This window comes from Schistocerca americana, chromosome 2, assembly GCF_021461395.2.
Source record: "Schistocerca americana isolate TAMUIC-IGC-003095 chromosome 2, iqSchAmer2.1, whole genome shotgun sequence".
Taxonomy (NCBI): Eukaryota; Metazoa; Arthropoda; class Insecta; order Orthoptera; family Acrididae; genus Schistocerca; species Schistocerca americana.
The window spans coordinates 398,550,141-398,568,134 of NC_060120.1; the positions used below are offsets into that span (position 1 = coordinate 398,550,141).

Sequence of the window (17,994 nt, forward strand, 5' to 3'; positions counted from 1 at the left end):
AGTTTTTGTCCCACAGGTGACTGGGTTAGAGTTGACACTTCACTCAGCTCCACACAGATCCAATAGAACGCTGTACCACAGGGCTCAGTGTTGAAAGTCACTCTCTTCCTCATAGCCATCAATGACTAGTGACATCTGTTGGGTTGCTGGTCACCTCTGATTTTTCTGTATGGCGCAGCTCCCACACTGTAGCCTCTGCTGAAAACCACCTCCAAGCGGCCATCCAGTGGTCCTCTGGATGGTCCTCTGCATGCTCCCTTTCCAACAGTTTCAAATCTCTCCTACAGAAATGCAGGTAATGCATTTCTGCCATTGTACCATGGTCCATCCTGACCCGGAACTCTACTTAGATACCCAGCATCTGGATGTTGTAGCACAGTCCTGTTTGTTCGGCCTCCCTTTTGATAAAAGTCTGACTTGGCTGCCCTGTATTCATCACCTGAAGACTGGCTGCTTCCTTACCCATGTATCTAGAGATGCGGATCACGCTATTCTTACCTCTATCTACTGGACCCTACTTTCATCTGTACTGGATAGTGGTTGCCAGGTTTATGGTTTGGCAGCTGCTTCAGCTTTGAAACTGTTAGATCCAGTCCACCATCATGTAGCAACTGTGCCTTTCGGACTAGTCCTGTAGACAGTCTACGTGCTGAAGCAGGGATCTTCCCTCTTCAGATTTGATGGTACCATCTTATGGTCTCCTGTGCAATTGCCATTCAACAATTCTTTGATCATCCCACTTATCCCATTCTCTTTGCATATGAGAGATGTCATCCTTGTGGTACATATCCTCAGGTGGGATTACTAGTGGGAATGCACCTTGCTTCTCTGTGCCAAGACCTCCATCTCCCCTCCCTAGACTGTGCCTCCTGTGTTTTCTTGTACAGTCCTGTAGACAGTCTACGTGCTGAAGCAGGGATCTTCCCTCTTCAGATTTGATGGTACCATCTTATGGTCTCCTGTGCAATTGCCATTCAACAATTCTTTGATCATCCCACTTATCCCATTCTCTTTGCATATGAGAGATGTCATCCTTGTGGTACATATCCTCAGGTGGGATTACTAGTGGGAATGCACCTTGCTTCTCTGTGCCAAGACCTCCATCTCCCCTCCCTAGACTGTGCCTCCTGTGTTTTCTTGTACAGTCTCCAGTATCTGCTGCCCAGGCCACAGATTAGGACTGATCCAGGGTGCTATCTTCTTTTACACTGATGGCTCTAAAACTGTAGGTCAAACAGGATATGATTTTACATCTTCTGCCAGTATCAAACATCATTTGCTGCTGAAAAAATGTAAAGTGTTTATTGTAGAGCTGACAGCCATTAGCAGAGCCCTCTATTTTATTAAATGGGCTTCTCTTGACAGCGTTTAATATGTACTGTGTCAGTGAGCAGTCTCTAGTCTATTGACCAATAACTGTTCTTGTCACAGTTTGCTCTCCTGTATTGGTGACCTTCTCGGTGACCTTCATTGTGCTGCCTGCCCAGTTGTCTTTCCCTGAGTTACAAGTCATATGGGTATCCCAGGGAACTTCCACTTTTCATAGAAGGAATCCACAGTGCTTTGTTGTCTCTGCATCGGTCATACCAAGTTAATCCATAGTTTTATTTTGTGTAAAGAATATAACATCAGATCTAATTTTGTGCTTAGTTTTATGTTTGTAATTGATTTTCTAATTTATTTTGACTATTCCTAGTTGGTATCTTTTGTTATAGGGTGAAATCAGTGATTGTTTCGTAACTTAAATTCTATTGTTGACATATAAACAAATATAAATTCTGTACTAATTATAAGCATTTGGAAGATGAAATGCTAGTAATCTTACAGTATCTATTTGACTCTATTTGAAAACATGTTAGCAGAGCCAGCTCATAATTAATTCCAAAGAAATTAACACTTTTGTCAAAAGTATTGTTTGCATAACAATATATGTTAATTTCATTATTTAAACAAATATTTTAGCTTAGTGCTTGTAATAGAAGAAACTGTTAAAAAGACAGAACTTTTTGATGTATTCAGTTAATTTAATGATTTAAGTTTTAATTGAAATTTTTGTAAATTAGACTTCGAACAGTGCGCGTAGTTTCAGTCCCTATTATTGTGAAGATATATAAGGGTCCAATTTTTGGTCACGGGACAGGCAGTCCATGGCTGAGTTTCAGACGAGTAACCTGTGGTGGTCAGAACCACAACAACAATGCTTCAAATTAACTGTGGAATAAATGTTAAACAATTAGGCCATGTGTAAAACCAGTGACAGTGTCTGCTCCATACGTACCTGATTATTCTTCAAGAACTGTGAACTTTGCGGTTAGGTTTTACTGCTCATAGATGTTCAACAGGAAACTATTGTAGCATTATGTGGAGGTTCGCCTGCAATCTATTAATGAGGCTTATGGAAAGATTAAACAATAGTGCACTGGCCCTATGATTGTGTATTATTGGGGGGGTTGTGTAAACAGTGAAAGTAAAAGACTGTGTAACGCAACTGTGCATATGTTGGCTACATTATTTACCGTTGTCAGTGTCCAAATTACAAAACCCATTGTTCACCCAGTGTAGCAATGCAGTACGTTGACACCGAGGACAACAAATGAAGAAATAAAGCAGGTGAAACCTTTACAGTCTGAAGTAATTTTTCTGAAGCTTAGATTTGGATGAAATTAAAAAAAGTGTGACACTAGTTTCCCAGCTTTCAGAATGTTAGAAATTGAACAAAGTTTTTTATTTTTCATGCTTGTGATAACTGTGTACATATTAACTTTACAGACAGGCAACATCACACATTCTTTCCTAGTACCTACAGTGACAATTTTGCATGAGGTAACTAGCCTCAGATTTCTAAGATTCTGTCATTGATATGGTCTTGACTAATATAACTTTTGAATTTTTTAAAAATCTAAATACCTTGTAATACTGTCCTTGTTTTCCCACCCCATTTGACACACACTTCCATTCTTTTTACTTATCCATGGCGGACAGCTGTGGACAGAAAAGAATGGCTGCTTACCATAAAGCTAGTTCTAGCCTTTTTTAATAGTAGAAAGTTTGAAGTATATATGCTATTTTTAACAATTAATTGTAAGCAAGGGTTAATTTGTTGCATCAATTGCTGCACAACAAATGTCTGTAAATAAATTTAACACATTGGATACACACTGCATTGCTCAAGTCATATGTAAGAACTAATTTCAGAATCCCTTAAAAGAAATAAAAGTTGTGCATTTTGGAGGAAAACATTCAGTATATTCCAGGATATTACATTATCAGTGAGTATAGATCAAATGTCACATTTTGCGCTCCTAGGCTTCTGCACAGTTATGGACATTGATTCACTGAGTCAGACACACACACACACACACACACACACACACACACACACACACACACACACACTCACACCACACAGTGTATTGTGTGATTGCTGTCTTGAAAGAGAAGTTTCATGAATGTGGATCAAGCCAAGTTATACATTAATATGCGAAAGCAGCTGCTGAAGTCTGCTTCTGTGAAATATGCTAACCACAAATTATGACTAGTGCTAATCTACTTTCATTATAATAATGGAAGTTACTTCACAATTACTCAACATATGTGTGAAAATGATAGATGTAGCACTATAAATAGAATTTTGAGAAACAAAATTTTGGATAAAATTCTACAAAATAATAGCTATTCCAACAAGGACATACAACAAAAAATTATAGATGAGTAAATAAACTGTACATACAAAGAGTACTGAAAACCAAGAGGGTATGTTTAAGAGCAGGTTGTGGTACCTAGAAAATAAATCAGGAGTAATAACATATTGATCAAGTTACATATAATATAGTTAGTGAGTGGGCGTTTTCAAGGAAGATGTGGGAAATCATATTGAAAAGCTCCACAATAAACCTTGAGAGGCTTATACAGTAATTCTTTGTAGGCACACACAAAAATGCTTTCAAAGGCTCTAAAAGATGGCCGTGTATGAATGGTTACTTTCACTTTTGGAAAGAGCAAGACATGCAGTAGCAGCCCAAAATAACCAGTTTCTTCTTTTTCCTGGTCTTATCCTGTATCCTCATGGAGTCAGCATGTTACTTATTGGATTTGTCAATGTTGTTGTCAAAATAACTGACTGAATCGGTGTATTAAAGTCAGAATTAATCATAGTATGTGTAAATAGTTTTTGTGTGCAATCCAGAGTGTTTACTTTTTTTGCAGTATCTTAAGATTCACTGAGTTTTTAAGAGTCAGTGCTGTGTTGTGACTAAAAAAAAGTAGGACCATTGATGTGACAGATGTCTAGCAGCGTTTTTTTCATCCCTCCAGATATTGGCTCTTCTTTGTGTTTGTCACATTGTTAACAAAGAGCATTGCTGAGCATATGACGTTTAACAGTAAGAATTAAACAATCAAAAGTCCAAGATGGAATACCGACAGTATTATGAAAAGGATTGACTGCTGCTCACCACATAGGGAGGAGCTGTTGAGTTGCACACACACAGATTCAAACAAGCACAACTCGGCTCTGGCTGCTGTGGCCCAACTCAGATCATGAATGAGACCGTGGCCATGTGTGTATGAGCTGTGCTTGTGTGTGTTTCTTATTTCCAAAGAAGACCTTTTGGCTGAAAGCTTAAATGTTTAGCAGTCTTTTCATAGTACTGGCTGTGGCTCAACGCCTCCACCGTGTGGTGAGTAGCAATCTATCCTTTTCACAATATTGGGAACAGTAATAAAATTGGTTACAGACACAAGCTAATGTTAAATCTTCAGTGCCTAAACCCGTTTTTTACTTGAACACCCCATGGATATGTCTTTATTGTTAGAAATTGATTCTGCCAGCTGTCATATGTTTCAATGATTGTTAAAATAGCAGAGATGGCTTTAATTGTGGTTTCCTTGGAGAAATCTGTTGCAGAATTGTGGCTGAGATACCATAATTGAATTCGTGCTTGAATTTTTTTGTATTTAAAATATACATAGTGGTGCTCATTAAAATCAAAACACATAGTTGATGCAAATTTCGTATCGTAAGAGAAAAATTAGGAGCTTTTACATTTTGTTATTAATTTTCAACCTTTTTATGTGTCTCCTCCTTTTTTAATTTTAGATCTCACTGACATGGATCATGAACCAGTTTACAGTAAAGAAGGCCTGTCCACTGCAGAGGCACTTACTCGATTGCACCAAGATATAGAATCTGTTCTCAAGGAACATCAGTTGTGCCATAAGAAAAGGTATTTAATCACTGTGTGTCATTAGTCCTTTTCATGAGTCTTAATCAGAGTTCAGTTGCAATAATTTTTTTGTTTGTTTATTTTTTACAGGTTCAGTAACATATGGCATAAGCAATGGTTGAGAGATGCACTACACCATGAAAGTCGATACACAACCTTTTGTTGGACATCTGCAGTTGCCATTCTTGCTTGCAGTTTTGCGCTGTTTTTTGCATATATTGTAGATAAAAGTGACAGGTACTACACAATAATTACACAGCATCACTTTTTATATTTATATTTATTTTATATCTCCAGGAGATTCTCATCTTAATATTTTTTTTTTTAGGTTATGCTGTCTACTCACACAAGGAATACTGCTTCTTCTACTATTGGTGATCAATGTATATTTGGTTTTGAGAGAGAACAAATTGCGGCACTCTGAAATGACTACAAGAATTCTTGAAATTCTTCATCAGTTAAAAGGTTTTTTGTCATTAATGTTACAATATTTTGGAAGTATCATGTACAGCAGCATAATGTTATTTCAAGCATAACTAATCATACTTTTCAATTATTGACTATATAACGTAAATGGATAGATAAAAAAATCTATTCACCAAGTGGCTTCAGGGGAACCCACACACACAAAAGGGTTCAACTTTTACAAGCTTTTGGAGCCAGTGGCTCCTCCTCCTGGCAGAAGAGTTGAAGGGGAAGGTAGAGGGGTGAAGGAAAAGGTCAGGAGAGATTTAGAGATAGGGGTACAGTTCAGAAAAGTCACCTAAAGCCCTGGGTCAGAGGAGAATTACCGGATGGGATGAGAAGGAAAGACAGAGTGTTTGGGAATACTGCTTGCTTCTGAGACACTGTTTCTCATTTGAACACACAATGTTCACATCAAGAGCTGACTGTAGAACACTGGAAGTATGTTATCTGATCCAATGAACATTGTCGCTGCCTGTAGATGACAATATTCAGTGTGAACTACAATAAGCCTTCAGGGAAGGTAGGTGTGTGTGTGTGTGTGTGTGTGTGTGTGTGTGTGTGTGTGTGAGGCAGAGAGAGAGGGGGTGGAGGGTGGGGATTGCATGATGACCACTGTGCTCAAGGAATTGTGCAAGCTACAGTAGGTTAGATTATGTGGTAGGACACTGATGTCCTCTAATTCCAGATACTTGTTCAGCACATGCCACAGCAAGTCAAAACTGTGAAGATGATTGTTGAATGTTTAAAACACTATTACGATGAAAGTATTTGATGCTTTCTTATCTTTCTTATCTCTCTCTCGTGTGTACATGCATATGGTGTGCGCCTCTCAGTGCTGTCATCCACATTTTTTTGGTATTTTGTCAAGAAACTTTGATTAATTTTTTCTCATCAAGACTGAATGTTTTAGTGCCTATTTTATGAATAATATAGCAGTTAGTTTTAGCAGTAATATGTATTTATGAATACAGTGTGTGATAGCAAAATTGCCTGTTTGGGTTGTGAACAACTTCAATGTACATTAGCCATTTAAAGTTTTGAAGTGATAAGAGGTTCTGAAATCAGTGTATGAATTTGTTTTATGAAAAGAAATATTTATGTCACTCTTAATGTTTTCTTTAATCATAATGAAGCTATAAAACTCAGTGCAGAAATACATTTTTTAAAATGGACAATTTGACCAGATGCTTCGGAGACGTGTCAGTGGTATCCAGAAAATTACCCACACTTGTGCTCACCAGTCTCACCTTGCATTACTCTGCAATGGACTTATCGTGATGGAAAACTGGTGAACTTGCCATGGGCACTCCTTGTGCGTGATGATATTGTCGTCATCAGACCTGGACAACAGGCTCCTGGGCGATGTTCTCCGCTCAATGTAAGTCTTCATGCTAATTGCATTGATGAGCAGATATACTTCATATGGTAAAAAATGTGAGCTTGACTATATTATGTATTAAATGATTGCCATCCAGTTTCTTAATATGTCTATCATTCAGTCTTCACTCTCATTTACCGTTTATCTGTATACCTGTTCAGAGATTTTTCAATTTTATATTGTTTCACTGAAAGGGATCTGCTTTTCTTTTGACGAGCTCTATCATTTTCTCCCGTTATAAACAACATTTTGTGGCTGTTAATGCGATCATGCGTGCTCTGGCAATTAGCGATGTCAACAGTTTTCAGTACAGACTCCTCATTTCACTAATTTAGAATTCTGAAGGTCATAAATATTTTTAAGCTTTCCACGCATTACGAAATTGAAATCAGACATCCAGCTGTCAACCCTTTTTTTCCACAATTCAATACAAATTTTGATATTTTCAGCTCACTTTAAGACCTGCTGTCCACGTTACAAGATATCAGACAATCTATACATCTCAAAGCAGTTTTTGGTGATATTTAAGCACAATTATTTTGAATAGTGTTGTACATTATGCAGACTGAAAGCTACATCAGCGAGGAAAAATATGACACTTGTCTGTCTCAAGTATTATTATTATTATTATTATTATTAATCACGGCGGTGTTTTCCAAACAACATGAAAACTTTCAAAATGTGAATAATTTAGGAGTAAAGGAGGCAACTCACCAAATTGCTGAAGTGTTGAGTCACACACAGACACACAGAAAAGAATGACAACTACAAACATACAATGCCTCTGCGCGCTTGCGGTCTGGTCTCGGCAGTCTTGTGTGTGTGTGTGTGTGTGTGTGTGTGTGTGTGTGTGTGTGTGTGTGATTTCTGCCATAACCTTCCTTGTCATATATATAAAGCTTTAAAATGTTATACTTCTACTGTTGGAGTCCCGAGGCTCAAGAAATTTATTTTTATTTATAGTGTGATGAAGTTTTGTTTATGAAACTATTTCTGGGAAGTCTCAAAAGAGCATAGAAAAAGCATAAAAATTGCTAAGTGACTCTCTTCAAGTTTGTTAAAAATTTTAATAAGACAGATAATAAAATTTTGTGTACAGTATGGGACTTGATGATGTTCCGGGGAGCAGCTCTCAAAACAGAAAGATGCTCCTTACCTTTATTTGAATGTTGTTGTATCTTTTCAAAGCAAATTGAGTCACAGATATTTAATGTGATGGTAAAGTGCTTCATTTTTAATTTTGAGAAATTAAAATTGTATCACAGAAATTCTCTGTCTTTCTTAGTATTCTGTTAATGTATTTTTGTCCATTATTACTACCATTCCTTTTGACAATATGAAAGGACCCTTTTCCTGGTACTGAGAATGATATTCTGAGTGCAATCACCAATAATAGCAAAATCCATTATCTATATGACTTGTAGTTTTTGGATATATGTTTGTTAAGCTATTCCAGTTTTGTGATTTTATCATAACAGTTCACTTTGTAATGACAAAAGGTATTTAAAACTTGTGACAGTTAATTATGTTTATACTAGTGAACCTGGCAATAATTTGCAATTGCTAAACATGTAGGGGAATCCTTCTCCCCCCTCTCTCCTTCCATTTCCTCCTCCCTCTCTCTGGACGTCTGCTCCACCCCCCCCCCCCCCCTCCCGTCCATTTATTCCTTGTTGCCCCTACTTCCCTCCACCTACTCTTCAACTCTCCTTCCCTCTCCCTTTCTCTGACTGTCAGACTTGTTTATTGTTATTGACGATGAAACATGGATTGCGAATTGAAGTCACTTAAAATGAATGGGTAATTTGGTTGGCATCATTAATACATGGGGTATAAGAGACCACTCCTGCCACTGTATCTGTGAGGGTAGTAGCTTAAATGACAGTATTTCACATAGTTTTAATCTGCAAACAGGAGGAATCAGAAAGTTTTGAAAGATTCAGATTCCATAATAATACTCTAATCATAAGCTGATAAGCCATGAATACAACTTTCATGTTGTCTGTTAAAACTGACTGTGAGTTACAAAACAATACAACACATGGTTGTGTATACAATTTTTATTTAAAATTAGGTACAAGGAGAAACAATATGAATGGGAAAAACAGTCTGTCTAATAATTAAAATGCTCTGCTGTCATAGTTAAAACAGACAGTGAGGGGGAAAAAAATTTAAACCGCAAATTTTCACCCCGCAGCATAGCACAACATTTTATTGTTTTGCTGTTGGTTTGAACAGAAAACTTGCACACTGTTGTGGTAAAAAAATATATGTAGTCCATGATCGTCTGAATGATTATTAAAGTATCATGTAAATATGTGAACTGAACTGGTTGAAAACTTTTTGAGATGTTTGATAACAATGTTAACAATGACTTGTCTTTATATAATAGTACAGATTGGGTAGCTGTTCTCTTGTGGTTTTCTTTTGGTTATTGTATATTGGCAGTGATGGTTGTATAGATTGAAATTAATCATCTTATAAATGTTTTGTGGAACTATGACAGCAAATAAACAGTTATCTTCGTTAGTAAGTTGGACAAGGCCTGTGACTAGTGAGACATTGCGTTATTTTGTTTGTTGGTAGAAGTGCTTTATTTTTAATGCCTCTCAGATACCAGGCAACATGTCAAATATTCTTTAGTCAGCAGACGAGATTTTCCATATTATTAGCAGACCATTGAAATGAGCAAGCTGCTGTCTGCAGATGTCTTTTTTCTGATTGTTACAATCTTTTTAAATATTAAAGTTATTCTTCTGCTTGCAAGCTGAGTATGTATATTCCATCCTGGATTTTCCCTTGTTTGATAAAATATCAAATTATTCAAAAAAGTTAAATAGCTGATTATTCTTTTAGTTCTGAACAGGACCCAGACTGCATTAATGGCACTCAGCACACAACTTTGGTGTAAGACTGACAAAATATGTTACTCTAGTAATACATTAAATACACTTTTTCATAGCATCTCCAAATTCGTTCATTTGTCTCACCCTCTGGATGACAACTACTGTCATGACAACTACTGTACTCTTTCTCACCAATAATTTAAATAGAACTTGCCTCTCACTGCTGCCTCATTCCTAAACAGGACGTCAAATACGAGCCATAGAAAGTATTAATAATAAATTATCAGGAAATCAGCACTCAGCTCAATGCAGTAACTCATTTGTATTAAACTGATGTATATTATGTCTCTGACTGAAAATATTTCGGGAGCCTAAATATCAAATATTCCACATTATGGTATTCTGGTCCTTCACAGAGAGTCGACTTATATAAACAACACTGTTCTAGTTGCCAATTGAACAGTATTTTATTTAAATGACCATTTAATAATTGTTTTTAAATGTCTGTGGGGTTTGAAGTATGTTTTCTAATCAGAAATAGTATAACAAGAATACTAACACATAGCTGCATAATAAATTTAAACAAACACGTAAGTACACATGACATAATGAGGTAGCTCTGCAGAATATTAAATCTGTACAAGTATGAGGATGGTATGAATTCAAAGTTGTGAAGGGTTATATTGAGCTGTGTTATTTTGGGTGGAAATGAGAGGTGTAACGTTGTCAACTTTTGAATGTAATTTAAAATAACTTAATCTCATTAATAAAAGATTGGTGCATAAATTAACAAATAATTATTTAGAATTCAACTGAAATACGTTTACATTCTTTGGTTTTCGATTGTACGGGAAAGGCAATGAAAATATTGATAAGAGTTTTATACGTTTACTTTACTGGAGTTTTATTACATCTGCTAAGTAAGAGTTTCTGTTGTATTACTGTATCATATAAAAGTTTAGGATACGAACCTAATGTGTGTGGTACTGAGTGAGCTGCTTCTCCTTTCTAACCTTTACCAACTCATCCCTGTTTCTTCCCTGAGGAAAGGAACTAATAATTCTGAAAGCAAGGATGAGTTTTTGTACTTCTGAATGTGTCTACCAAAAGCCATACTGCATTGAGTAAATTGGTTTCATCTGATCACCAAAGTTAAGAAAAATTGGTCCCAGTTAGTTCATGGGTGGGCGAGTGCCTGGAACACCAGAGGCTATCTGCTCATGTGTTAACTATCCTGATAAACCCTGGACCTTGCCACAATGAACTGACTAGCACACCCAGCAATACAGATAGCTGTACTGTAAGGGCAGCCACATCAGAGAAGTATCTGGACAAGTTAGATTAACATAAGGGTCCTGAAGAGGGACAGTAGCTGTTTCAGCAGATGCAGGAGTGACAGTCTCGATGATTAACTGATCTGGCCTTGTAATGTTAGCCAACAATGAAGGCCTGCTATATTGGTACTGCAAATGGCTGAGAGCAAGAGGAAACTACAGCCGTTAAATTTCGGTAGGACATGTAGATCTACAGTGGCAATGTGGCTTATTGATGATGGCATCCACTTGGATAAGATATTCTGGAGGAAAAAGAGCCCCCATTTGGACCTTCAGGTAGGGACTGCTCAATAGAATGTTTGTCATCGGGAAAGATAAATCTGGTATTTTAAGGGTCAGAGAATGGAATGTAATATCTGTTACTTGGATAGGTATGTTAGAGAAAGAAATTAAATGGATAGGTTGAAATTACATGTAGTGGAAAGTAATGAAGTGTGATGGCTGGAAGAACAAGACTTCTGGTCAAGTGCCTACAGAGTGATCAACACAAAATGAAATAGGGAGTAAGACTCATAATGATGAAGAAAATAAGAATGTGGGTAACATGCTATCAACAGTATAGTGAATGTATTGTTGTAGCCAAGATAAATACAAAACCAAAAGACACCACCTAGTGCTACTTTATATGCATATTAGCTCCACAGATTTGTAAGAAATTATGATGAAACAAAAGAAATTATTCAGATAGTTAAAAGAGAGGAAAATTTAATTATGATGGGGGACTGGAATTCAATAGTAGGAAAAGTAAGACAAGGAAAAATAGTAAAAGAACTTGGACTGGGGAAAGGAACGAAAGGGCAAGCTGCTTGGTAGAATTTTGTACAGAGCACAAGTTAAGCGGTGCTATAACTTGGTTTAAGACTCATGAAGAAGGTTCTGTTCTTGGAAGAAAACTAGAGCTACAGGAGAGTTTCAGACATATTACGTTACAGAGAGATAGAGATTTCAAAGCCTGATTTTAAACTACAAAAGATTTCCAGAGTCAGATGTAGACTGTGAACAGAATTTGTTGATTATGAATTGCAGATTAAAATGGAAGAAATTGCAGAAATCTAGGAAAATTTGAAGCTACAAATGTTTGTTGGTAATTACTAAAGGGAGCATTACACAAGAAGGGATTCAAACAGGGAAAAGAAACTCAATAGAGGATGAATGGCTAGCTTTGAAAGATGAAATAGTCAAGGCAGCAAAGGATCAAACAGACAAAATGGCTAGACATAGTAGAGATCCTTGGATAATGTGCAGTGAGTTAAAATCATTGGCGACAAGTGAATATTTGTGCTGGACTGGGACTTGAACCCAGATTTCCTGCTTTACGCTAGTGGTTGCCTTAACCGTGTTTGTGGGGTCCTGCCTACTCATCTTGTATAGGGTGCTTAAATGATGCTGCATTTTCAGAATGCTATACAACAATTCAAGCAAATCACATTAATAGTTTTTATTACAATAAAGAAGATTGACAATACTTAACTTTGAATTTTCAGTGGTGTCGCAAGTGATGGGCAACATGCAAACAGTAATGTCTTTTGCTATAGACAATGTGTATAAAAGCAGTGAATATGGATCACTAATAACTGTTATCATAGCACTCTCTTGTAGGCTGGGTCTAATACTGTGCTGGTCTGTGAGTCCTGGTCTGGTAGTGTGCTATTACTGTGCATCTAGTACCGTGCAGCTGAGGTTGGTAGGAGCAGCGCTTATATTTTCTTTGGCTTGAGGGCGCACCTGTCATGGTGTGGTCCTTGTCAGCGGGCTATTGGCTAATGTTGTCTCACAGCCTTCTTTGCTCTTGAGTTCTTCACCTTCGTGCCGTCACTTATCATTGCGTTGGAACAATGTTGGCTGTCTGGACACACTTTCTGTCCAATCAGAATTTCCAATTTGTCGCACACTACACATTTAGCATCAACAGTCCATTATCCTCATTGTTTGTAACTTTACCTGATTACCGCGAAATGTTCAGATATCTGCAAAACAAAGATTCTGTAACTTACCAAACAAAAGCGTTGGTACGTTGATAGAGACAATAACAAACACAAACACACACACACACACACACACACACACACACACACAAATTTCAAGCTTTCGCAACCCACGGTTGCTTCATCAGGAAAGAGGAAAGGAGAGGGAAAGACGAAAGGATGTGGGTTTTAAGGGAGAGGGTAAGGAGTCATTCCAATCCCGGGAGCGGAAAGACTTACCTTGGGGGGAAAAAGGGACAGGTATACACTCGCGCGCACACACACACACACACACACACACACACACACACACACACACACACACACACATCCATCCGCATATAAGAGAACAGACACCACACATATAATATTTAGTTGAAGAAGGAAGAAAATATAAAAAAAGAAGTAGGCGGAAAGGGGTACAGTCACCTTAAAAATAAGAATGATAGAAAGTGTGAAATGACAAAGGAAGAGTGGTTAGAGGAGAAATGCAAAGCTTTAGAAGCATGCATGATAATGGGAGATATAGATTCTGCCTATATTTTCAGGAACATTTATCTTGCTATTGCCAGTATGCATTTGATGTCCTCTCTACATTGACCATCACCACTGATGTTGTTCTACGTCATGTAATCTAACCATAGTATTTGCTACCCAAGCAATACAACTCATCTACTATTTTTTTGTTTACTTCATAATCTGATTACCTCACCATTACCTGATTCAATTTGACTCTGTTTCAATACACTTTTTACTTTTGTTGGTGTCCACCTTATAACGTCCTTTCAAGACACTATCCACTCCATTCATCTGCTCTGCCAAGTCATTTGCCATGTCTATCAGAATTACCCTGTCAGTGGCAAATATCAGAATCTTAATTACTTCCCCACAAACTTTAATATCTTTCTTTTCCAAATTTGTGATTGGTTTCCTTCATAGCTTCCTCAGTCCACAGATTCAGCAACATCAGGGATAGACTACAACCCAGTCTCACTTCCTTTTAATCTCCTACAACTCTTACAGTGGTGGTTAGATGTCTGTACAGTCTTAGATAACCTTTCATCACCATATTTTATCCGTGCTACCTTCAGAATTTCAGTAAATGTATCCCAGTTAACATTATCAAAAGTTTTCTGTAAATCTAAAATGCTATTGACACAGGTTTACCTCTGCAATCTATCTTTTGGAAATTAGTTTGTGAATTTCATATATTCTCTGTTAAAAGTGTGGTGAGAAAGAGAAATTTTTGCTGTGGAGTCCGCAAATAACAGAGATAACTGTTGAAAAGTGCTACAATTGTGTACAAGGTCTGTTCAGAAAATTCATAATTTCGCGCCAGTGGTGCATTAGAGCAAAATGCGGTTGGCATTCCTGCACACGTCTGTGTTTAATGTGTAACTGCCAGAAGTTTCATTGTTATATGTGTTAGTTATTGTTCAGTGTTGTACTGAGTAGAATGTTGTGTCGCACAGTTTGCGAATTTCGAGGCAGAGCTAGAGCAGCAATACATCTGCATTAAATTTTGCATGAAACTCTACAGAGAAACATCAAATGATGCAGGAAGCCTACAGTGATGAGTGCTTAAGCTGTAGCCTGTGTTACAAATTTTTCACACGGTTTAAAAATGGCCAACGACACATGCATCAGCAAAATTGTGCAGGCCAATTGAAGACCGACAATTTGGAGATTGCAAAAGAGTGTAACATTTCAGTTGGCTCATGTCATGAAATCCTGACACAGCATCTTGGAATGCATCATGTTGCTGCCAAGTTTGTCCCACAACTCCAGAGTCAAGACCAAAAAGACCTTCGCCTCGCAATCGGCAGAGAGCGTTTCGATCACACAGATTAGAGCAAGAGGTGTTTTGAAAGAATCACAACTGGTGATGAGACATGGGTCTGTAGTTATGATGCTGAGACCAAGGTTCAGCCTTCACAATGGGCCAGAAAGGGTTTCACAAGACCAAAAAAAGCTCGTCAGGTCAGGTCAAATGTCTACATCTACATCTACATCTTCATCCATACTCCACAAGCCACTTGACGGTGTGTGGCGGAGGGTACCCCGAGTACCTCTATCGGTTCTCCCTTCTATTCCAGTCTCGTATTGTTCGTGGAAAGAAGGATTGTCTGTATGCTTCTGTGTGGGCTCTAATCTCTCTGATTTTATCCCCATGGTCTGTTCGCGAGATATATGTAGGAGGGAGCAATATACTGCTGGACACTTCGGTGAAGGTATGTTCTCGAAACTTTAACAAAAGCCCGTACCGAGCTACTGAGCGTCTCTCCTGCAGAGTCTTCCACTGGAGTTTATCTATCATCTCCGTAACGCTTTTGCGATTACTAAATGATCCTGTAACGAAGCACGCTGCTCTCCATTGGATCTTCTCTATCTCTTCTATCAACCCTATCTGGTACGGATCCCACACCGCTGAGCAGTATTCAAGCAGTGGGCGAACAAGCGTACTGTAACCTACTTCCTTTGTTTTCGGATTGCTTTTCCTTAGGATTCTTCCAATGAATCTCAGTCTGGCATCTGCTTTACCGACAATCAACTTTATATGATCATTCCATTTTGAATCACTCCTAATGTGTACTCCCAGATAATTTATGGAATTAACTGCTTCCAATTGCTGACCTGCTATTTTGTAGCTAAATGATAAGGGATTTATCTTTCTATGTATTCGCAGCACATTACACTTGTCTACATTGAGATTCAATTGCCATTCCCTGCACCATGCGTCAATTCGCTGCAGATCCTCCTGCATTTCAGTACAATTTTCCATTGTTACAACCTCTCGATACACCACAGCATCATCTGCATAAAGCCTCAGTGAACTTCCGATGTCATCCACCAGAACAACAACGGTCCCATGACACTCAAAGCCATGCGGGTAGTTTTCTTTGATTTTGAAGGGTTAGTTCATCATGAACTCGAGTCACAGGGACAAACTGTTAATTGATGGAACTATCAGGACATGTTGCTATGCCTGCGAGAAAATGTGAGAAGGAAATGGCCTGAAATGTAGCGAGATAATGTGTGGCTCTTGTGTCATGATCGTGCACCCACACATTTGTCGCTGTTGGTGTGTGACTATTGCACAAAAAACAAAATCACTGGCTTTCTTCATCCTCCATACTCTCCAGACCTGGGCCCTGTGGAGATTTTTTTTTAATTTCCAAAGTTGGAAACCCTATTGAAAGGATGAAGATTTGCGGTGATAGACAAGACAAAAGAAAATTTGCAAACATCGCTTCACGCGCTTGACAAGAGGCATACAAAGACTGCTTCCTGAAGTGGAAACTCCGCTGTGAGCGGTATATCAATTGTGGAGGAGAGTATTTCAAAGGAGACCATGCACAAGAGTAAATGGTAAGGTAGAAGAATTTTGTGGACAAAGTTCCAGAAATTTTTGAACAGACCACCTATGTTCTCCAAGACATCAGTATCTGTGAAAAACACCAAGCCAACTTTGTGTCTCAAGAAGATATTTTTGTTAGCTTGTACCATCTGCAAAAATAAAACACTGCACAGTGTGCATCTGTATGGATGATGCAGGTGGGAAAAAAATACTTCAATATAGCCGATATTATTAATTGCAGTGCACCTCTCTGTGTTACTCTCTGCTTTTGTGTTCATCACACTGCCACAACCATTCAAATAAACATTTTATAATTGTATGTTGTCATCAGTTTTACTAAGACTCACATTTTAATCAGTAAATGTGATAATGATATTTGATTAATTATTTTTTTCATTAAATTGTTTAAAAATGTGTGTTTATGTTAATTCATGATAATGTTTTGCATACTTTTTTGTAGCTATGTATATATAATTCTGTAACAAAAAAAAAAAAGAAAAAATCCTTGATATGTACAGTGCCAGTTGTTTCTTTATAAGCTCCACAAAACTACATTTTTTGAAGTTTACTTATTCTGTGATTGGAAAATAAATCAACTGTGTATAGGTCAAGGCAGTGGTGGTGTCATAGCAATGTGAATTTCACCCTACTTCTTTGTGTTTGTGGACAAATCTATTTCAAGAGCATGACCAGTAGGAAAGATATTTGGTAAATGTTTGGGCAGTAACCCTTTAATGATAACTGAAGTTAGTAAATGGGCAGACATACAGTGGAAACTGACTGTAACAACATTCAAAGGACCATGAAAATTATGTTGTTATAAATGAACATTGTTGTAACCAAGATTCATATTTTAAGTCTATTGTGGTGCCAGAAGGAAAAGAACAAATTTATTTAGCCTTGTTTTATTTTATATACAGTATTCACGCTAAATCTTACAAGAATACAGCATAAAAAGCATGATGTTGAGTACTCACTTAACGTCTTTATTTAGGAGTGAAGTAACCAGTCTTTTTATTCGGCTGTCTATTTGCACAATAAACACTTTCTAAACTACATTCTATGTTTGTTACTTCATCTGCAATTTCCCTGCTCCCTCCCATAGTTTCACAGAAAATGATCACAATTCTAATGGCTTCTAAAGTGCCACTCACAGTAGGGTTGGGCACTTTATTCCTTTTTCTTCCTCTTCTTCTTCATTTCCCTCACTCAGTTCATGGTCACTGCGGGCCTGACTGTTCACTTCATTTGCAATTTTGTCTTCAGTTCGGGCTTAGGTTGTACAAGGTTGTCGTCTATTGTTGCATACATTTCATAGTTGCATTGATTGAGAATATCACAGTTGATTTGTAGCAGTGGTACAGATTGTTAGTGTCTGTCATCGAATGTGTCTCCAGTTTCGGCGACATTTTTTCCGTCAG

The 17,994-nt window shown here is 37.7% G+C and overlaps 1 protein-coding gene across 6 annotated transcripts in view; it reads left to right on the top strand.

The window, feature by feature from the left end:
- The window catches only part of LOC124596296 (transmembrane protein 94), a 493,514-nt gene that overhangs the window by 72,721 nt on the left and 402,799 nt on the right, over positions 1-17,994 (top strand). For all 6 annotated transcript variants that reach the window (XM_047135396.1, XM_047135395.1, XM_047135394.1 and 3 more), the window contains 4 exons: positions 5,099-5,225; positions 5,316-5,462; positions 5,554-5,690; positions 6,878-7,071. In XM_047135396.1, coding sequence (XP_046991352.1) covers positions 5,110-5,225; positions 5,316-5,462; positions 5,554-5,690; positions 6,878-7,071 — 594 coding nt within the window. In that variant the 5' untranslated portion in view covers positions 5,099-5,109. The remainder of the gene's footprint in view (positions 1-5,098; positions 5,226-5,315; positions 5,463-5,553; positions 5,691-6,877; positions 7,072-17,994) is intronic.